This window comes from Plectropomus leopardus, chromosome 21 (genome assembly GCF_026936395.1).
Source record: "Plectropomus leopardus strain MGB_pleo_1.0 chromosome 21, ASM2693639v1, whole genome shotgun sequence".
Classification (NCBI taxonomy): domain Eukaryota; kingdom Metazoa; phylum Chordata; class Actinopteri; order Perciformes; family Serranidae; genus Plectropomus; species Plectropomus leopardus.
Genome location: NC_142196.1, coordinates 24,271,160 through 24,294,384, shown reverse-complemented (window position 1 = coordinate 24,294,384; position 23,225 = coordinate 24,271,160). Strand labels below are relative to the sequence as shown.

Sequence of the window (23,225 nt, the reverse complement as noted above, 5' to 3'; positions counted from 1 at the left end):
TGGCAAAAACAAGAGGAGTGCTTTCTTAAAAATGCATGAGAACCCCTTTGTTTTTAAACTGTATTACAGGAACTACTTTTGCTCAGGCATATTGCTTTTGTAGTAATGGTTCTTCGAAGATGTATCGCTCAAGCGTAACACAGAACGCAGAAATACCTGTTGCATGGATAGAAGTTGTTTTATTATGAATTTTTTATCCCGGAGTAAACAAAGAAATGGAAGAAGTAGAAATTTGTACAACAAAAAGCTTATGCCCTCTATTCTGTCGATCTCCACTCTGTCTCCAGCACTTTAAATATTCATCAATACCACAGCTGACATTGTTCATTTGTGAGCCTTCAGAGAGCAGCCTTGCATTCTTCACTTCAAAACAATAGAGCCAATGACCCATCATGCATAGGGAATCATGCTTTTAGACTTTCGTCTCAACTGATTCTGCTATTTAGCAGTATAGAGCGGCCTTATCTCTGGCTGGGGAAACAAAAGGGCATCGTGAATACTGCATTGTTGGCCGATTCTTAAGAGCTTCCTCAAGTTTGAATGAGTTTTAAAGACTGAACTTTTGCCCCCCTTAAAATGGTGGTGCCACAAATCACACTGATGAGCCATTTTGGACATGGGCTCTAAAGGGTTGACTGCAGCAAAACTGTAAACTCTAAAAATCAATAGCTGTGGAATTGTGCCTTTACTTTTTATGCCTCCGCAAGGGCGAAAGCTGGGGCCGGAGGCATTATGATTTCAGGTTCCTGGTCCGTCCATCCCATTCTCATGAATGCGATATCTCAAGAATGCCCTGAATAAATTTCCTCAAATTTGGCACAAACGTCAATTTGGACTCAACGATGAACTGATTAGATTTTGGTGGTCAAAGGTCAAGGTCACTGGGACCTCACATTTCATGAGCACGATATCTCAGGAATGCCTTGAGAGAAATTCATTAGATTTTGCACAAACATCCTCTTGGATCTGCCCATTCTCATTCCCAGGTCATCATATAGTGACACCCTGTCACACCCTTTGGTGTGTGAGACAAATGCCAAAGGCACTCTTTGGTGTCCTCATGAGATGCATTGGGCTTTAAACTAATTCCAATGTAAACCAATCTGCAGCAATATTTGGCTCTTCAAACAAGTGACAAGGTATAAGAGTGAGAAAGTTCTTGGGAGTAGTGATGGATGGGTCATTCAGAAGTGTCCTGGGTTAAACCAAAAGTTCTGCTGTTTTGACCTAACATTAAATAACTAATCTCCATCTGTCACGTAATGGTGTCAGTCTCTCATCACACGACATATTTACGTCCCGTCATGCATATTTTAACCCAAAACATGATGTATTTTTTCGAAACCTAACCAAGTAGTTTGTTGACTTAGCCTAACAGCAATCATTGGACAACTTCAATAACTTGTTCCAATTAGTTCTACTCAGGAAACAACTGTGCGGCACTGAGATGCCAAAGGGGGCCGTCGGCGTTAGTATTAAACACTGATTGCACAAACGAAGCGTCAGTATCTGATGACCTGGAATGAGACCATATTGCTTGGACTCAATGATGAACTGTATAGAAAATGATAGTCAAAGGTCATTGGGACCTCACAAAACATGTTTTTGGCCAGAACTCAAGAATTCATACGCTAATTATGACTTTCATACAAATGTCTAATAGGATAAAATGATGACATTTTATATCTAAAAGATGAAAGGTCAACTTCACTGTGACATCATAATGTTCTGCAAAAAAGATTTTTTGGCCATTATTTAATGTCAGCACTCAGGAAAAGAAGGGAAGAAATTTGGTCGGAGACTGAATTGTTGAAATTAATCTTGGATATCCGTGATTGTATAGGTCTTCTGTGCTGCTGTGTTGAAGATGTGTGTGAAGCACCAAAAATTAGAATTTGAAGCATTGTCAGTTGGCGACATGAGTTTGGCCAGATATTGATGCAAACTGCAACTTGAGTGGTTGGTGGAGACATACAACTGCGAGGCAGTATTTCTAGTTCTTAATTCACCTTGTGTATTTTGTGTAATCTTCTCTGGACTGAATTAACATTACAGCAGTTCAAAGTGGGAGATAACGCTGTAATTAATTTTCATATCTGCAGTTCTCACTACTGAGTTGAGCTTAAGTAGACTCTTTAGATCTATGATTTCTTTCTCTCTTTCACAGCTGATGATAAGCTCTATTCTCCTTAAAGATATCTTACAGATTGAACCAATTACAAGTGAAACATTTTTGATGTTTTCCATCTTACATAAATCAAAAAAAAAAAAGTCTGAAACATTTTTGCATTTTTTACTTTAACGGAGTGCAGTGGTTTGGTTTGGTTTGGTTTTCTTGCTCAAGGAAATTTCAAACATTCATACTCTGTGATTTAATCTGTAACACTCTGGCTATGAGGTGGTCAATCTGTCTAACCGCTGGGCCACACTGACAGTGAAACGCATGCCTCAGCAGCAGCTTGACTCCAGTAACACCATCCCGAAAAAAGGGTTTTTGCCCCGAGGAAACATTGTGAACCACTGGTCTTTTGAACTCTTGATGGGAGTTTGGCTGTAATATTTATCAAAAAGACAAACACTAAACTATTTGGACGCGTTCGTGTTCACTTCAAGGCTACGCGCCACACAGAGTTAAAGAGAGGACGTGGACAAATCAAAATTGAAACAGATAATTTGATGGAACCAAAGCTTGTGAAAAAAAAATCAACTGAAATAGATTTGTTACCATTCAGCAAAAGACTTGGGGGTTTGAATGTACGCTAGGCTTCTTTCTATTAATGACTCAAGTCCAGTTTGAGGCTCTATGGTGTAAAAAAAAACAAGAATTTTAATGAGAAATACCCTTTTAAGATCAAATAGCTTGCCATGAGAAAGAAAAGTCAGAATGGTGGCACAGAAAGGCTGTCCTTCATGTGGAAAGTCCAGGCTCAAGCCCATGAGAAATTAAGCATCTGTTCTGTGGAAGTGCCCACAAGCAAGGCACAGAACCCCCAACCTCTGACCCACTTGCGATGTGGATTAAAAGATAGCGACATCTTTTTTATTTTCCTGTGGGAACTCCACTGACGATCGCAAAATTATTAATGAAAAATAGCCTTTAAAGATCAAATAGCATGGCATGATGAATGGTGCTGTCAGTGGCATGGCGTCAGATCTCTTTTGTTTTTCATAGTTTGCATTCAGAGCCAGACCAAAGTTCCCAGAGAGGATGTTGTACCCTCTGTTCTCTCACACCAAAACCAACATTTTATGCCTCTGTTGTGCATCGGCTGGGTGAGATTGATACGGTTTCAACGGTGCCGAAAATTCATTCCAAAGAAAACCGTTTGCTCAGCATGGCCAAAGTACATATGCCCCATTATAAGATTGGAATGTATGTGCGATCCTCAGCACATTTTCTGGAAATGACCATTCAGAATGAGTAATGAAGGCTACGCCAACATTATATTACACCTAACTCATATACATGAGCCCGGAGGGGAAATCACTGTAGTTTAATTCTCTGGTTTATGCTGCAAATGGATGCCATTAAACAAACATTTTCTTTCAGGTATTCCATTGACTGGAAGAGTGACTTGGACAGCTACTTTGACATTGATCCAGTGGAGGGAACGATTTCCACAAATGAACTCTTGGACAGAGAGAGCATCGCCCAGCACAATATCTCCATCGTGGCGACCAAACTTAGTAAGTATGACAACGAGATCGATTGTGATTCATGCAAGTGTCGTCGTCCTTCCCCCGCCATAATCTGTGTGAAGGATTTAACACACTTTTACTCAAGTCAATACTCAATCCCATTTTGCAGGAAAGGTTTATAGGTGACTATAAACCATGATGGCTCTCCCGGAGGGATGTATCTTCGGGACATTGTCTTCTCCAGCATACCCTCCCTCAGCTCTGTTTTCATTTTTAACTGTCTATTTTTAAGGCGTTTGATGACACTGGCATTGGAAGGGAGCGTTTCTTGCCAGAGTCAACTTTTACTTACACTGCAGTAAAAATTGGAACCGCCTTGAGTTTTTACAGCAAGCAGATGTGTCCACGTCACGGCACGTTGTGAAAAAGGGCGGCGAGCTAATGCAGAGCTGTAGCTTTAAGACATGTCATCAAGCTAATTATGTTTTTATGAAGGAAGTGGAGCAAATTTCCGGATAAATAAGCAAATCCATCGTCATCAAGTCATCAAATCTGCTAAGAACCGTCAAAGTCATTATCCCAGAGGCAAGCTGGTGCTCAATCAAAATTACACACGCTGTATATTCATTAGGACAGACTGTGAAATATGGGCTGTTAAAACTCGAGCCATTGTCGCCTTGGAAACTGATATTACTCATTTCCCCTCAAGGTCATGGCAGTGACATGCTAATTCTGTTTTCAATGCGTGTGTGTGTGTTTCTTTGTGCGGCTTTTGTGCATAAATGTCAAGGAATTGGAGGATGAGGTACTGAAAGGATGTGAGGTGGCGAGAGTTGAAGGCAGATGGGGGTTTTGCGGTGCAAGGACACGTCTGATCGATCATACCCGGCGCAGGAATCAAGCAGGATTTCTGTGCATCTTGCCTTCGCCCACATGTTTCACCCCTTTCTTATCATCTTACCCCAACTCAGCCTCTGATCCAGGCCTCTGTCCTCTCTAGTTCCTCTCTAGAGGGTATTTTCACCATGAGAGAAGAGAGCAAAATTCACATCCAAAGCCAGTGTTAAAAAAATGATGGCTGAACTGGTGCAGCAGGGATAGAGATAAACCCAGCACTCCTGAGTCGGTGTCCCAACTTGTGAGTTCAGATCTGTTTTTGACCTTGAGCGAGATTTGGCAGAACTTTGTGTTCTGAGTATTGGTTAGCTGTTACGGCTCCTCGGAGAGGCATTCTATTATCATCGCTGGGATGTTGTCTGTCTGTATTTTCGGCTTTTAAAACCATGAAGAAAAGCAATAAATTCTGAAGCAAGATACCTTCAGAACTCACTGTAATAATGTGTTGTATGAGGGGGGAGGTCATACACGGATAAAAAAGCAGCATCGGTTGGCCCTGCACAGCAGTTTTCAATAAATGGTAAATTGTTACAGACCTCTGTACTTGACCCGTTTCTGCGTCGACTGTGTGTCCTTGCTGCTAATGCCTTTAAACATTTATCCACCCACATTATTTACTCCTCTATTATAATAACTCTGAGGAAAATATCCGAGAGTATGAGTTGTCGGCTGACATTTTCCCCTGAATAAAGCTACCTTTACGCTGCAATGATTAGTACAACACCTGAGTTGGAGACTCTTCATTTCAAAAAGCCCTCCGAGATTTGTCCGGTCATTGCCAGACACTGCAGTCATGCAGCAAAATGAGAGCAGTCTCTGCGCCTCTCCTGAGACACGGCACACAGCAGAAGTCGTGCTAAATAAGAGCCAGGGTTAGATTAACGGTTTGCTTTTTGGCATTTAAGCCCACTGGCAATTTTAAGAAGTCAAAGAGAGGGGAAGATCTATTAAACGCAATAATAACCTTGGCAGGAGGCGATGAGGAAGCACTCTTTCTATCTGTTTACAGCACTTGAGTGTACTTTCACACTTAGGATGGAGTTTGTATTACGAGTTTGCTCACTTGTTCTGTCCACAGTTGCACTTTTGAGGAATCTTTCTGTCTCTTTTTTGTAGCACATTTTATAGATTTGTGGTTGATTGCTTGCTTGCCCGCTTGATTGGGTTTTTATTAAAATGAGCCTAATCAAAAAAGTAATATCCAGTAGAAAAGCAGCATAAAGCAGGCAACTTTATGGCTCACCAATCAAGCATTCTGTTGCAATACAGGATTCTGTTTCAATAAAAATAAATAGAGCATTTGTTATTGGGGCTGAAATGCTGACACTAGTCAGATTTGGATATAATCATTATACCATTGCTCCATCTAGTGGGCTGAAAGATATATCACTCATGACACCCTGAAAGGCAGTCAACAGTTATGGAGATGAGTTTGAGATGAAATGAGGGTGAAACTCTTATATCCAGAAGCCTGGGACTTTATATATATATATATATAATTTTTTTTTTTTTTTATAGATTTCATTGATCTGGAAGATTTGAAGTCGTTCAAACTTTTTAGAGGCCAAAGAATCCAGGACCCCGATGACAGAAAAGATCAGTATTTTTGCCGGCTGAGCATCAATGTTAGTAGTTCAGTCAGTGCAAAGCAGCAAATCCCATGCTCTGTGTCATTTTTACCTCGGTGGGAAGATTGCTTTTTCCATCAAGGTCAGAGACGGGTTACTAACTGAGCTGTGGCTGCGTCTCCAATCCCCTTGAGACGACTCTACAGATCCCCCTCCTCCTCCTGAATTCTTCTAAACCACCCACCTACACACAAACCTGCGCACCTACGCACACAAACAAGTGCACACTAAGCCCCCCCACTGCACAGCAAAGCCTATTCCCACATCAAATCCATAAAGTTTACCTTACTTGGGCTTTCGCACAAAAAAGAACATTTCCCCGTTGTGCCCCTGCAGTGAGGAAACATTGTAACAAACAACACCGGATTCAAGTTAGGCCCTCTCAAGGGGGCTTTCAGACTATAATTAATATGGGCTGCACATCTTATGGCTAAAACCCATAACAGAACATGAGGGGGAGAAAAAAAAAGCTTGTAAAGAAAATACCCTCTCCATAGAGCCATATTCCATAATGTGAGGCATGCTTTATTTGTAGGCAGCGCATGGGATGCATTTACTGTGTTTTTATTTAATTCTCCTTTACATCGTCAATCAAAAGGCGCCATAAAAACAGCAATTTATGCGTCAACATGTTCAAGACACATCAAAGGTTTTCTATAGCAGATGGGTTTAACCAGAGCGACTTACAGTGAGCGAGCAGTTAGGCGGTTTAGCATCTGCTCAAGGACACACTGACTGGACACTCGTGCATGACAGCCTCTTTCACCACTTGGCCATCCTATTGTATCATTGATGAACCTTTTCATGTGATGGTAATACTTAAGACATCCACATGATGTCAGTGCTGTGAAAAATAAACCTCCTATGTTGCATTTCTTTATGCACTCATTTTGCTTAACCATAAAAAAAGAGCAAAATGGCTTTATTTTATTTTTCTTTTTCAAAGAATTAGGAAAGACGGTAATGAGCAATGACAAGAAATTACACAAAAATTAGCAAAGGGTTTCAAAGGATTAAAATGTGTGTATCTTGTGTTTTTCTCCCCAGATAGTCCAGTTCTGACCAGCCGGGTGGCTGTCACCGTCCATGTGTTGGACATCAACGAGTTCCCACCTGAACTAGCGAGTCCTTATGAGACCTTTGTGTGTGAGAATGCCAAAGTGGGACAGGTAATTTCACATTTACTCTCCTCCCTGCCTCTTTTTGTGCACATGTAATGCGCTTATGGCAATTAACACAGCAAATTTTCCACTGTTAAGATGTGTTGATCATTCAGCGAGTTGACAACTGTTGATTTGAGTTTTGTTTGTCCGCCCATAAAGCTGAGGCTCCAAGGTGGTTGTTGAAAACTATCCAAGAGTGTTAAATTGAATCTGAAAGGTGTGGATTTATATAAACGCTGGCAAGGAGTCAATGTTTACACTAAGGCAGAAATAAAACACTGATCTGGCAGTGGGTGGAGATAAAATTTAGTGGTATTTTTCTGCTTTTCGAAGCACCATATTGCTGTAGTAAAATACACACATTTAGCTCTCACTTTGATACCTAGCGGTTGATTTCCATTGTTTTACTCAAGGTCACTTGAATAAAAACCCTTTTATTTCCAGGGAGTTTGCCGAGGAGCCTTTAGCACACAGTGTGAATCTAAATCTTGAACTGATTGTGTCGTAGAGTTCGATTCAGCAGGAGAAGCAATCATAAAGCACACCGGTGCTTTGCATATCAGCAACCCGGAGTACATTTCAGATGATATATTTGAGATGCGGCGGAGAATTTGCCCGTGCGCATTGTAAACCACCTGTGCCTGTAAATTAGCCCATTAACCAGCATCTATATGCAGTTAGCGTTTGGAGGGAACAGCTTCTTTGGCAGTCTATCAAATTGCTGTAGACTCCTCATCACATTGAGGATGTTTTGCTGGTCCTCAGGCCTGTTGCAATCAAAACAACGGCTGTGCCCTGCATTTGAAGGCATCACTGTCTTCCTACCATGAAGTTGGCTCAGATTTTTGTCATGTTTGCAGCCTTTTAGATGGAGTTAAAGAACTTAGAAATGGGTATTGAGGCCAGTTTGATGCTGGATTTAAAAAAAAAAAAAAATCAGATCCCAAATGCAAAAATAACTATTAAGCATTTTCTGAAAGGCCTTTATGCTGCTTTTCTTTCAATCAGCTGCGACTGCAATGGGATCCAACATGAGTGCACAATTTTCTGCCAAAATTACCGTAAGAAAAGTACAAGCAGAAGATAAAACAAGTCAAACAGGTCAAATGTGTAGAATTTGTGGGGAACTATTAGTGGGAAGGACCAAAGAAAGAAAGAAGAATGACTTTAAAACTTGTTCACCCAACAGACTTTCATGTGTGAATGTGTAGTCCTATTAGTACTCTCAGGTACTTAATAGTCCTGCTTGGATTCTATTGTGTGAGTTTAAAAGTTTTTTGTCTGCGTATTTGTTTGTTTGTTTTGTTGTATATATAGTTTTAATATACTTGGCATGTAAATGTTGTGAATGAAGTTTCTTTATATTGCATGATTTTTTAAGCCCCTTTTTTTAGACCCAGTTTGAGCCCAAAACTGAAGATCTGGTGTTGTGGGTGGTCAGGTGGACTTTTTTTTGAGAATAAGAAGAGGAATTATCAGTTTTGTCTGCCTGTGCTATTGTGTGTAAGGGCAACACAAAAAATCGTTTGAAAAAATTAATTACCCTAACCTAACCCTAAAAGCATCGCCTCCTCTTCTCTTTCTTACTCCCTTACTTTAATCCTCTCTTTCCTCACCTACTCTTCCCCCTCTCTCCTCCTTTGCCCTCTGTTGCAGAATATACACTTTCCTCCCCCGTGTTTCCACAGCATGATTCCACCAGGTGTTGCACACAGCTGGTTGATGATAAAGAATTTCAGTTCCTCTCTTGTAAAGATCCATCACATGTCTCCTTAGAAGATAACTGCACTCACACTGCTGAAAAAACATACAAACCGCTTGTTTTGGAGCGTCTCACGCTGTGCCACAACCTCTCGTGAAGAATAATCTGTAACCAGGACAGAGCCAATCAGGAGAGGACTATTTTCATGTAAATGTGTGGGAAGAGTGGCCTAAGACCTTCAACCGGAGATTTGCAAATAACTATGGCAAAGCAACACAGCAGAATGTTTCCTGATTTTATTATTTACTGTGCTCAGAGTCCTGACTGGCCAGCTGGTCAAGTGTGAAATGAGAAAGAGCGACCACAAAGGAAACATAAAACAGGAATATTTACTACTGTGGAGTTCTACGCATTAGATATACTAAGGACAGCTGGGGCTATTATGTGTTCCTCGCTCTTCAATACATTTCCTTTCACAGGCTTTTTATAATGCCACATTGAAATGCTAACCCATCGAATCAGTTTGTTATGCCGGAATAATTACATTTACATTTACAGCATTTAGCTAGCACTCTTATCTGGCTTAATTTACAATGCAGCAGAGTGCAAAAGCAGAATATCCTTTAAGGCATTTAACATATACAATGGCACCCAGTAATAAGCAGTTACAGCAGCCACAGTTCCACTTATGATCGAGAAGAGGTGGGAAGCACTTTTGAGTCCAAGAAAAGTGGCATTACTTACACGACAGATAATAATTAATAATGCAATTAGGAAATAAAACAATCCTCATGGCTTTTAAAGGCTAATGCTAAATACTGATGATAGAATTGAATTTCCTCTTAAGGGATTATTAAACTATTTCTTCTTTTTCTTCTGCTTTAGCTCCGAGGCTGGAGAGTGTCATATGCAACACATATTTTCATATGGATGGCACTCAAAGAATCATGAGACTGAAATGTCTCTAAGCAATTGTGGCAGTTAGGAAAAAAGAGCAAATCTAAGCTTGTTTTTATAATAGTGTTATTGTGAGATTTTTTTGTAGCTTTGTAGCTTTTTGTAGCTGTAGTATGTATTTTTGAATTTAGAATGAAATGTTTTAAAAATAAAATGTGCAAGCTTTTACAACAAAGTAAAGATTTGCTGCTCTTATATTTCTCCTGTTATTGTTAATTAAATACATTTGGGTTTATGGAATATCATCCAGACTCAATACAACCCTTTGTTTTTTCTACATTTTATTGTATTTTTTTATTGAAATTAAAAAAGGAAACTGCAGCTTTCTGTTGTTGCGATTTGACTACTCTTCCACTGGGACACCCCACAAAACAAGCAATTTGAAGACATCACTTTATGATATGTATCTTGATTGACATTAACCATTATTTCTGACATAACTGAGTTACTGACATAAAGACTGATAGATCTAATGCAAGTGAAAGTGATTTTTAGTTGCAGCTTTAAATTTATTCATCACCAAGCTAATTTGGTTGCTATAAATCAATAGTGTGAAGTGTACAGCTGCTGTGGGGAATACAAGTGAGCGCTCATCACACCTGGTGTCAGGTTAACTTCTCTGGAGGGAGATTTAATTCAAATACGGTGAGGGGAAAGTGAGGTGAAGCAACACAGTTGGGGTGAAGTAACAGGCAGGGAAGGCCGACTGGTGGCTCTTGCACGTGGGGGATACGGGGCCGAGGCATCAGGTCGGATGCAGGTCAAGCCCAGCGAGCGGGGGAGAGCAGACTGGTAGCACAGCTGGGCCGAGCAGGACTCGCTTTCAGACAAAGCTTTGAGACGTTTGGGGAAAAGAAGAAAGTAAAAGGCGTCAGCAGTCTGCTACAGAGGCGGCTGAATCAGCAGTCTGTGTCTATCGGGGTGGAAAAGTTAGTGTTAGTTTGGCTGGATGTTGTTTCAGTAAACATTTTTACACATTTCACATAAGTCATCCAGTTTGTTGAAGTGCTGTAGTTTGTATGCGTAGGTGTTGAATTAATCAGATTGTGTTCTGTGTTATTGCGTGTTATTTTGGGAAGCCCGCTGGAGTTGGCCCTGTGCTCTGAGAAGATGCACTGTACTATAAGAATATAAAACAACCAGTTCCCGTTCATGACCCTTGAACAAGCTTCAGCAGTTTTGAATTAACTTAATCCATCACACTATGTGTTGAGGTGATGTAGAATTTTTTTTAACAAGTTATCAATCAAGTGCTCAGTGACTGAATCCAAAACTACAGAGAGAACCACTCACGGGCTTGTTTCAGTGCTGACAGGTCTGACACGCAGTCAGTTCAGGACTAGTTGACACTTGTGTTCAAAGTTGAATAATTTCACATTTTCTGCCAGAACAATTTGACCGGTAGGAGTTTTATTTTCCATTAAAAAGGAACATTTGACATGGAAACACAAAACAAAACCTTCCAGCTGGAGAAATTCACAGACAGGTTTCTGTCAAAATAAAGATGAAAGGGTTACCAGTCTACAACCAATCAGTAAGACCTCCAGAATTTTTTCGTAGGGATGGCCAGATGGGGAGACTGAATATCTTAGGGTGACATGACCGAATTTCAGGACTTTACAATGTTACAGTCAGTGTGGGAGTTGAGGAATCACATATCCCAGTTAACTGTAGCAGTATGAGTCCATGCACAGCAGATAATTAATAACATTTACATTTTAAACAATTTTTTTAATGTGTTAGGTGTCTGTATATCTTTATGTGTTAGGTCATTCATTGTTCTTCATTAAAAAGACAAATACACAGCTTCTCTTTGAAGGGCTGCGTTGATGGTCAGGAACAAAACATTTACTGCTTACATGCACTCTCAAGTTCAGATGAGGCTTGCAGGTACTCAGAGAGCATGTTTTTCATTACGGTATTTTGAGATGAGAGTTCAAGGGACCCCTCTGAAAATGGCCATGCCAGTTGTTCCCTCGCCATTTTTTTTTTTATTTAAGTTTGGAATGTTATTAACCATGACATAGTTGGTACTGTAAAAGTAAAAATGTTTCAATTCTGTAGCAGATTTTTATTTTTATTCACTGTACAGGGGAGACAGGAGTTCTCTCTGAAGATCAACACTCAAAACAAGGTTTTGCACTATTACATGAAGGCTAGCCTAAAACAATGTGGGCCGACAAAGGTGAAGAGAGCTTAGGAGACCCTGGACAGCCTAACTATCAGTACAGTCTGATTCAGTTTAATATTTTCAGCACCTCTGCTATTGTAATATCTGTTTCCATTGGGTGTTTCTGGTTAATTTAATCCACATGTGAGTTCAACGCAGCCTCACAGTGACTGTCTGTGTAATTAGCCCAAACAATTACACAAAGGGATCTTATTCAGTGAACAGGAAGGGCGATAATACATAAAAATTAAAAGTAAAACTTGTAGGAAAAATGTTTTTTATTACTAATGCATCCTTGAGATTGTCACGTTTTACAAGGTACTACTACTTTTGCACCACTTTGGAAGGTGCAAAAGCCTCTTATGTAAATAATGAGGGTTTTTGCTAGGGAGGGCTATCATTAGTGCTATCCCTAATGCTACCATATTGCATTAGGGTGCAAACAATGTATCACATACAGTTAGAGACACTATAAAAGTAAAAACAAAAAGTAAAAGCAGAATCATTTTAATAATCAAAGAACATGATATTTATTTTCTTTTTAAACAGGTGATTCAGACCTTCAGCGCAAAAGACCAGGATCTACCATCTGCTGGTCAACAGTTCTCCTTCAAATCACCAAAGGAAGACTTGAAAAACAAGAATTTCACCATCCGGGACTTTGGAAGTGAGTGCTCCAGTGTTTTGACAACACCTCTGCACTGAGAATTTATTCTTTTCACATAGAAAAATTACAATTTAACATTATAAATGGGGAGGAAATTATGCCTGGAATCAATTACACTTTCTCAGAAAGAAAGCAGATGGTAAATTAATTAGATTTTATGAAATAAAACAACAAACGGTTTTCAAAAACTTGTAAATTATATTAAAAGTGGCCTTGATAGTAATAAAAATGTAAACTTTTAGTATGTTAATAATTTCAATTTAATTTGGGGGCAAATAAGCCAATTCATGGAGCTATATTGAATGCATTTTAATATTTAATATACGTTTGTTGCTCAAATCCCACAAGATTGGCATGCTATAAATAACTTAATAACATGCAGTCAGACGTTGTCTTATGATAAGGGCACATATGACACTCTGCAGCGTGCACTGGCCGAGTCCTTTGAAGTCTAACCAGAAAGACGGGTAATGAAAAGTGGGACATGGCAGGATGAGGCCGGGGAAAACGAATGCATTCACCACCCTTGACAAGCCCAGGTCCGAACCTCTGATCCAGTTTTTACCTTTTGGACACACTGCCTTGCAGTTTCCTGACTGCCAGAGGCCCCTACAAGCACACTCTCCAGATAGAGAGTGAGATCTGATAGGCAGGGACAGGGAACGCAAACACCACGGGCACTGTGGACAGGTTAGGCAAGAGTGGGAGCGAGAGAGCACAAACAAAATCGCAGTTGTGCACAACATGCAAGGTGTGCTAAAATGCCTGACCTCCTGTCAACAAGAAGTGCCAAGCTTCGTCAGAGGAACAAACCTCTCTTGACAGGGGTCAGACAGTCTAGCTGTAGCAGACAGAACCAGGCAGGTCCAACCTGACACGTTCCCTCTCCCTCGTATATGTTGTCGACCTCTATTCCTCTCGCCATCCTCGCACCTCTGGCTGTCTTTCTGAGCTGTTCCCTTTGTGTGTGTGTTTTTTTTTTTTCGTTTTTTTTTTACTTTTTATCTATTATCTCTCATTGCTAATCTGCCGTTTCTCTGGAGTGATGCTGCCTGCACGCAGAGATAACAAAATAACAACAGATCCCAATAGTTCTCACGGCGCAGGTAGACAGAAAACGCTTTGCGGTGTTTCAGGGAATGATGTACTGGGTGTGGTTCGGCTCTATCAGCTTTTAAAAGAAAGCGGTGCAAAATGGTGAGAGCTTTGATAAGACAACTCTTTGATACGTTGCAGTTTCTCATCACATTCAGTGAGGCACATGTGGAGAGGATCTGATAACAGGCATAAAGAGTTATCAGACATCGAAAAGTTTTATCTCTCTCATACCTGGACCTCAGGACTTGTAATGTAGCTCAGAGGATTGTCTGATTGATGTGGGGGTGGAAGATTTTCTTTTGCTCTGGTCATCAAACTGTGTAACCTGCGTAGATCAAGCAAGAAGCACTTGCTGCTCTACTTCAGGCCTCTGCATGCAAATTTTGAAGATTAATTTAATCTTAGACCACATACCCTTTCAAAAAAAAAAATCACCATTTTAAAATTTTGATTTTTTTCCCCCTTTCCTTTAGACAACACTGCTGGAATTGTGACAAAGCGAAGCGGCTTCAGAAGGCGCTTGCAGGAGATCTACCTCCTTCCCGTGGTGATTGACGATAATGGCTACCCTCCTAAGAGCAGCACCGGCACCCTGACCATTCGTGTATGTGGCTGCGAGTCAGATGGGTCCCTGCTAACTTGCAGCGCAGAGGCCATCTTTCTCCCCGTGGGTCTCAGCACAGGAGCTCTGATCGCTATCCTTCTATGTATCATCATCCTTTTAGGTGAGACCTGTTGTCTTCTGGCTTGTAAACACGTTTTGTTTTAGGAAAGTGTCATTGATAATCATGAAGGAAACAAGGAGCCATATATCTATTGTTTAGTGATACAGCCTTAATCGTTGAGGAGGAAATTTATGAGCAATAACTCCCACATGAAGTTTCGATAGTACTTTGTCCAAACCAACAAATCTGCAGTGACTCAGCAAACAGATTTTATGATATAGACTGACACGTCTGCTGTGTTTATACCTTTAAAATATTCCTGGCGCAGTTTTTAAGTATTGATTGGCTTGTGATATCAAGTTCAAGGAATACTTCAATCCCCAAACGATCATTTTTATATCAGTTTTTCATCCTGTGTTATGTTGAATTTGTGGAGAAAAAGTAGTTTTTCCCTCACATAACTTCACATTAAATGAAGAATAAAAAGAATTCTTGATTAATTGTAGAGAAAAAAGGGTCTACATTAAAAAAACAGCAAAACGAGTGACGAATGGGAAAATAACTTGATACTTAAGTACAGTTGACATGAGATTCTTTAAGACCTTTACTGAAGTCATATTCTAATACTTTTACTTCTACCAAAGTAATTTTCTGGTTGGATATCTGTACTTTTACTCAAGTATGGCTTTTAGGTATTTCATTCACCACAGTGTTTATAATGTTTAGTTCGGACTCAGCAAAGTCACAAAATAACAAAGGAACTACAGATTGAGGCAGCAGTTTCTCCGCTCAGCAGAGTTATATTAATGTTTTTGTCAATGGAGTCTTTGAAGAGAGCATAGATAACATTTGCATTTATTTCAGTTTCCCATCATAAAGGGATGTCTGTGTGAGAAGTACTGAGCATACAGCTGTAAAAATGAGACTTGGATTATACTGCATTAATGTGAGTAGTTTTAAACTGTTAAACGCCGACCCCTTTTACTTCAATTCATCGCAAATTTTTTCTGGTCTTTGGATACTCTGTTCTCTGGAGACATGGGGGGGGGGCATATCTATTCAATTTTTTTTTGCCATTTTGGACGACACCTGAATCCAAACCTGCTTAGCTGACCGTCAGACTTGATCTGGCATCTCTACAGGAGTGTCCGCAGTTAATTATAGAACGCATATGAATTTGGTCATTCAATGAGACGTTCAAGATTGGAGGGAGGGACGCTTGGCTCTATAAACTAAATCCAATCTTGCGGCCCTGTGGCTGCTTCCCAGGCTACAGCTTTTACATTCCCCACAAGGTCATGGTTGTAAAACTCCTCCTTAATTCTCTGATATTAATGTCCAAACTCATCTACATAGCAGGGAGGAAGTAAATGTAGGTTTATGGGATCATTTTCTGAATTATGAATGTGGGATGGTCGGTTGTTAAAGAAGTTCCTATTTTACAGTGGAAGTCAAGGGTAGCCATGACCTTTGAATTGAGCTGTATTTACTTTATTCTATCTCTCTCAAATATATGACCAAGCACAGAATCCACTGTTAACCTCAAGCTATGCCCCGTCATAAATCCTTTTCACTACCTCCATGAATGTATTCTTGTGAAATATCAGCTCGAATGTCATTGTTTTAATACGTCAGGAACATAAAAGCACACATTCGATTGTAGCAGGGTGTTGTGGAGCTGTGTCGGTGTGTTCACTTCATCCAAGAGGAATGTCTTCAAAGCTCCAAGTCGACTCTCCCTCAAGGCTGAGGCTGACGCCAAACTGTCATGCTGTCCCTGAGAAGGAAAGTGGCAGAGAAAATCAGAACTCACACTGAGAACATTTTCATAGAGCCACTTAGTTCCTGTGCAGGATTTGTCAGGATGACCCAGTTGTCCTGTGAGAAGAAATGATGAGGTAAATTAAACAGACCAGCAAAGAGACTTTCATCTGCATTGCTGTTTCTCCCAGACTGATGTGGACTGGCTGCACCCGGTAACAAGCCGCGTTCAACCAGTGTGTCCCACAGTAACTGACTGTTGTTGAAGTCTGCTTTGGTGCCACTGGGGGGAGCTGGCACACTGTACACAGGTAGATAAAAATCAGTTGGGAGTGACGGGAGGCAGAGAGGAAGTGAGATATAGCAAAGATAAAAAGAAGAGACCTACTTAATTTTTTTTTTTCTAGTCTGAATGTATTTATTGGACTCTTTCACGTGAATTATTCCGGTTTTATCCTGGCCATTGCTCTTATGCCGAGATGCAACTGTATATTAAAAACCCAAAGGAAAAACACATATTTTACTGCGTCTTTCACTGCAGAGACAGAGATAGGGACACAGAGGGAGACAGATTGCAGTGACATGAGAAAGAGAGAGAAGGAAATGTATTGTGTTGAAAATCACACAGTGGCACTACAGTGTCTAAAATGTGCACAGCCTCATTCGACCTCTGGTTGCATGCTTTAACAGTACACTGTGTATTTTGCGTATATTCTCAGCGGTGCAGTTTTACCAAACAGTGCTTACACTTGTGCAATCTTTGATAAGTATGTAATGCTGCCAGTACACATTATTTGCTTTGAGCAACAAAGCAATTCAATTCCCAGAGGGCATTGGTTTGCAGGCCAAGCTGAGCCAAATTTGGGTAAAAACTGTGATTTAGATGTCCCAGTTACTTACAACCAATTCCAATGGGAATTCATTTACTGTATCTCAGTGTCAAGCAGGATTTGACAACGTAATTTAAATCCTGCTGAAATATACTGCAGGTTACATGTAAACCAGTTGTCTGCAGAGTCCACAGCTATGGTAGCAGCTCTGTGAGGCTGCACTTAGGTGTCGTTTGAGCTTCGGGTCAACATCATAGCACTGAGAGGCTCACAATTGCAACATCCTGGTTTTTATGTTCACTGTCTTAGTCTGTAAGCATGCTAACATTAGCTAATCAGCCACCAAACACAGGTGTTTTAATCTGAAACATGATTTTTCTCTAACCATTGGCAAGTAAGTAAGTAAGTAATAACTCAACTCAAAACATAGATACAGGTTAGACGGTGCCTGTTACACCAACAAGTAAAGCACTAAAAACCACTACAAATGCATATTTAATGAGGGATAACATTCAAAATGACTGGGCCTGTCGGGGGATTGCCACAGTCATAAGGATATGTCTTTGGGGGAACTTGAATGTTTGTACCTTATTTCATGGCATTACATTAAAAAGTTGTTGAGATATTTTAGTCTGAATTAAAGCGGTAGACCAACAGAATGATAGATCAGCTTTGCCAATCCTAGAGCAAAATAACTTTTGATCTCTTCAAAAACATCAACCAAATTTAGCCCAGCTTTAACCTACATACCTTAATTCATACCTTGAAATATAATCCTTTTTTCCTGACAAGAAATGTGTTTAAGGCTCAGTGATGTGGGTGTGTCAGCAATGGATTAACATGCTATTCGCTCTGTCTCTCCTTCCCACAGTTATTGTGGTTCTCTATGTGGGCTTGAGGCGGCAGAAGAAAAAGGAAACCCTCATGTCATCCAAAGAGGATATCCGGGATAATGTGATCCACTATGACGATGAAGGAGGGGGGGAGGAGGACACGCACGCATTTGACATGGGGACGCTTCGCAATCCAAAGGTTGTCAAAGAGAACCTGTTTCGCAGGGACGTCAAACCTGAGATGAAGAGAGGTCCCAAGCCACCTGTCTCTCAGGATAGCGCCGACATCCGAGATTTCATCAACCAGCGTCTGAAAGAACACGACACGGACAACTCTGCACCACCCTACGACTCCCTGGCCACGTACGCTTACGAGGGTGACGGCTCTGTGGCTGAGTCGCTCAGCTCCATTGAGTCCCTCGCCATAGACCTCGAGGAGGACTATGATTACCTCAACGACTGGGGGCCCCGCTTTAAGACACTGGCAGGGATATTTGGGGAACAGTCAGAAACCCAATCGGACTCAACCACCACGGAGAACACACATTGATGTTATTCACAGACTCGAAAAAGCAAATATGTAACAATGTTCTTTTGGTTGGCGACACACAATGTTTTATCATTGTTTTCCTCCCATGTTATCTGTTTTCATCTTTTTCCAGGTCACTGTTTTCTATTTTATGTGGTACTTTACCATGCTTAGTCCCAAAATTGTAAAAAGAAAAAAAAAAAGAGGGAACATATGGTAACATGATTAGATGAGCCAAGAAGCCATTCAATTATCTTTTGATTGAATGTTCTTGTCTTACATTTTGTTTCCTCTTTGGGAATACGCATACACACGGAAATGTTGTCATTTCCTAGAACATCCTTAAAAGTGCCTCAATATAATTATTCTTTCACTTGCTATTTCATGCCACATGACAGTGTTGTTCCTTAGAACCCCATAGGTTAGCTGGATTCAGTCGGCTTACCGTGCTCGGACTAGCTGAAGCATCTACTGAGACCAATGTCAACTCTGTGGGGACAATGAAGTGGCCCGAGTTTGGCCAAAGATGTTTTGAATGTTATTTATTGTTCTATTTATTTATTGGCTGATTGAGTTTGATTAGATTTTTTGTGTATTTATCTATTTATCTCTCAGTCATTAATCTGTATTTTTTATTTTTGGAGACACTCAAGAAATTTTGTAATTAAGGCCCACATGAAAATGTATGTTTCTGTTAGGTGGGTCCTGTGAATAGACTTGTACTAGAGTTGTAAAAAAAAAAAGAAGATAATTAGGGCTAAATACTGCAGTTCAGTCATGTAATAAACACAGTTTTCTTAAATAAACCACACTTGGACAAAGTTGTTTTTTGTGTTCAATTATTTGGCTCAAATTATGTATAATCTATTAATATTTAAATTCATCCATACTGTACTGGAGGTGGTCTGTGGACAGTATAAATGGACCATAGCCCTCCAGATCTGACTGGAACATTAGGCAGAATTGCTGACAGGTAATACAGTTGTTTTTGGACCAAGCACCACTAAAATAATGTGTCTTGTGGAACATTTGGAATAGGGCCAAAATATACCTAACCAAGATCAGTTTAAAGAGATTGTTTTCCTGTAAATTTTAACCATACTAATGGTGGGGCTATAATGGCAATCTGGATCCATCAATCTACTACTTTGGTCTAAAGTAGTAAAATCTGATTTGCCTCCAGTCTGAACTTGGCCTTAAAAACTCTCTTAATCTTTTCAGTTCATGCCTTTTAAATTCTTCATTAAGTGGCATAATGTTTGAAATGCACATCTAAACTTCTGTCCCAAATCCCACCTGCAACCCACAACCTTCCTGGAAGAGAGAAATGACTTTACAGTTGATTGGTTTTCTTCAGAGCAGTCAACAAATAAATGCTTTTAAAGGGAGAGTTTCCGGATTGGGCTAAACATCCTCAAGCCAAAGAAAGGCAATCAAGTCCAAGGAATTACAAATCACGCTGAGGCTTCAGTAAGGTATCATAATGGCCCTATTTCCCCAGTCATTGGATGGAGTGGCTAAGAGAGCTTTCTTGCCATGGTCTGGTGACGACATAATGGAAGGCCTGGATGAAAGCCAAAGCAGTCAGTGACATACAATGCAGAGTGTCTACCAATGGATGTGAAGCGATCCTCCTTTCTGTCTCTCTCTATCACGTCCAATAGGTATCCCTCAAGGCTGAGCTTCAGTAAGTGTGCGGTGAAGTGTTTGAATGGACATTAAGTAATCTATGATCCTTGCAGGCAGCAGGAATTGCAACAACAGTGACATTGCTAAAGGTCTACGCCCATATCATCCTTGTGAGTTATGGCGGACTGGAACTGACGCCAACTTTGTAGTCACATTGAAAGTAGAGGGACGGGTGAGTTAGCTAATTGGAGCAAAGATCCAACAGATATAAGACTTTCGAACAAACTTGGGTAAAAATACAAAGTTTCCTTATCAAAATCCACCAATTATGAGCTCACTTTACATGACCTTTTTTTATGCTTTCCTCTTGTGGTCATGCAAAGGTGGAAGCAATGTGTGTGCACCAGAAAATCTCTTTCAGGGAAGATGTTGAGTTAGACAGTTTACTTTAACCATGACAATGATCTTTCCCTAACCTTAACCACAAATATATGAGGTCCAGACACAAATAATATCATGCTGAGGCTCAAGAAAAAACATCTATGGGTTATATTAGAAAGGCAACGGCAAACTTTGATGTTTATTTTGGGGAACTTGTTGCTTATTACTGATCAGTAGTTGACTTTTTATGTCTTTATAAAAGAGCATTTAGTTGTGAAGCTTAGCTTTCCTCCAAACTTTTCTGTACCTCTGTCCTTTAATCTTACCACAAAGGCATGTACTGTGGTCATTTTGTGCTTCCAGTTGATTTGTTCTAGCAGTTCATTAAATGACTAGTGTGAACTGCATTTTTTGCTCTTTCTCAGAATTGAGTGTAGTGTTAAAATAATCAGTCAATTAACTGCTTAGCGGGTACACAGAAAATTGTAGGCTCCAGCTTTTCCAATATGGGGAAATGCAATTCTTGTTTTTTCAAAGTTTTAAAAGCTGAACTTCTTCGGGTTTTTAGCAGTCCAGCTGTCAAAGGAAAATCTTGTCATTGTATGTTTCAAATGTATTATGAGCTTTTCAATTTCCATATGTGATTATGGCATCAAAACTGGATGTTTTAGCAAGACATTGAGGTATTTCTATTCCCAATTCTGGCATAAAAAGAAATAAATAATAAAAAAAGACAATTTCGGCACCAAAACTCAGCATTCATTAACTCATTAGCACTCAGTGTTGTTGTAACTTGAAGAAACAATACTTCAACATGTCCATATAAAAGTATGAACGAATGTTAACATAAACTCGTTTTGCAGAAATGTATAATTACAGCATTTATTCTGGGGACTGGATTGATTTAACAACTTTTCCTGTGAAACATTGCAACAACTTCATGATGAATTGGCACCAAATTTGGTATAGACATTTTTGGTTTCTGGGCATTATATCCAAATAACTTTGGAGATCCCCTGACTTTTTCTCTACATTTACTATGAAACTAAAATTTTGTAGTTTTGAGTGAGATGTCCTGACACTTATTAGATGAATTGCCATGAAATTTGGTGTGCACACTCATGTCCTGCAGGCGATTCCATAACAAATTTTCAACACTTTATGACCATATACCTGCAAAACTAATGACATCGGCAACATCTTCAGCTTTTTGTTATTTGTGGTTAGTGTGAAATAGAAATGCTAGCATGCAACCATGCTTAACTATGAGTGTGAACTTGGGAAACAATATCTGCTTGTTCCAATGTTAGCATTTAGCTCAAGGCATCACTGTACCTAAGTACAAACTCTTAGTACTGTACTAAAGGTTGTTCAGACAAAGGAAGCAATTGCAATTCAGCACCCTAGGCTGTGGACTGTGGACACGAATCCTTAATGAAAGTAATAGTTTGTTGTGGTCAGCTTGATGAAAACATTCTTTGTACTGATACAGCAGGCAGTTGTGATAGCAACACTACATTCCTGCAGCTGTTACGTTATGTCTCCCAAAACACACCATTTCCACACGTATGACTCACCATGTCTAGTGGTTCTGGGCAGAGGAGACAGACTAAACAGAGACATCAGCAGTAAGAGGGAGGAGTGGTGGGTGTGGAAGTGAGGGGGCTGCCATCCTCTGCATAAACATGAGAGAACTGGCACAATCGACGCCAATAGCTCAGGGGAGAGCTATCGTTACCACAAGCCAAAGCGAAAAGAAGTGATGGCATTGATACTGTTTATGTTGGATTGAGTTCAACCCTCTGTGCCCCGGTGACTGTCCAGTCTCATTGTTCAGTTTCCTCTCCAGCCCTTTACTGTCAATATTCCTCCATGAGTGACTCCATAAAATAAAAAAAGTCCTTTATATATCAATTATCATATATTATTGCCACAGGAGACATGTTGCAAATGTTCAAAACTTTTCTCGGAAAGCCTCACAATTCTTTTATAATTCTAAATTGCGGTAGCTTTGTTTAGTTGTGAACCGAGGTGAGTCATACCAGTCTGAGCAAGCATAGCTGTCATGATTCAACAAAGACGAGTTGTCACTGCACCTTTTGAATAAGCTCTTCTATTGTTGTCGACACTGAACAATTTGCCTAGACTGAAATAAATGAGCACACAACATAACCAAGACCACTATGTTATTACTCCTCAGCTCGCTGTGGCAATATGCTTCAGCTTATAATGAACCCCCTGTATTGCACACTTGTGCGGTTAGGGATTGTAGTGATGCATGTGGGTGCTTTAATTAATACCAGTCACTTTGTATTATTCTGCATCTAAGGGTATTTTCTGAGCGTGTTTATGCATATGGAAATAAAGCTGTCACCACTCCTGCCGTGCGCTCTCTAAGCTGACAGGTTGCTTTACAGGAATGTGCTGATCTCGTTGTGCATATATTTGTGGCCACTAACCTTTGTTAACCCTTTTAATTATGCAGCAGCAGTGGTGACTAACCTTGAGACACTAGCACGTGAGTAAACACTGCAAGTCATTATCACACTTTAAGAACATGTTTACTAAGCGTTAAACAATAATTAAGACGATAACTGATGGAGAAACAAAAACAATTGCTTGCATGGGTAATTTACACAATTTGCTAGATTATTAGAGACACCGAAGTGATATTAA

The 23,225-nt window shown here is 40.1% G+C and overlaps 1 protein-coding gene across 1 annotated transcript in view; it reads left to right on the top strand.

Annotated features, from left to right (window-relative positions):
* Positions 1-19,360, top strand: part of LOC121960545 (cadherin-12-like) — a 119,051-nt gene extending 99,691 nt beyond the window's left edge. The window contains exons 8-12 of the mRNA XM_042510309.2: positions 3,551-3,687; positions 7,212-7,333; positions 12,706-12,823; positions 14,395-14,646; positions 18,049-19,360. Coding sequence (XP_042366243.2) covers positions 3,551-3,687; positions 7,212-7,333; positions 12,706-12,823; positions 14,395-14,646; positions 18,049-18,560 — 1,141 coding nt within the window. The 3' untranslated portion in view covers positions 18,561-19,360. The remainder of the gene's footprint in view (positions 1-3,550; positions 3,688-7,211; positions 7,334-12,705; positions 12,824-14,394; positions 14,647-18,048) is intronic.
* Positions 19,361-23,225: the final 3,865 nt, after the last annotated feature.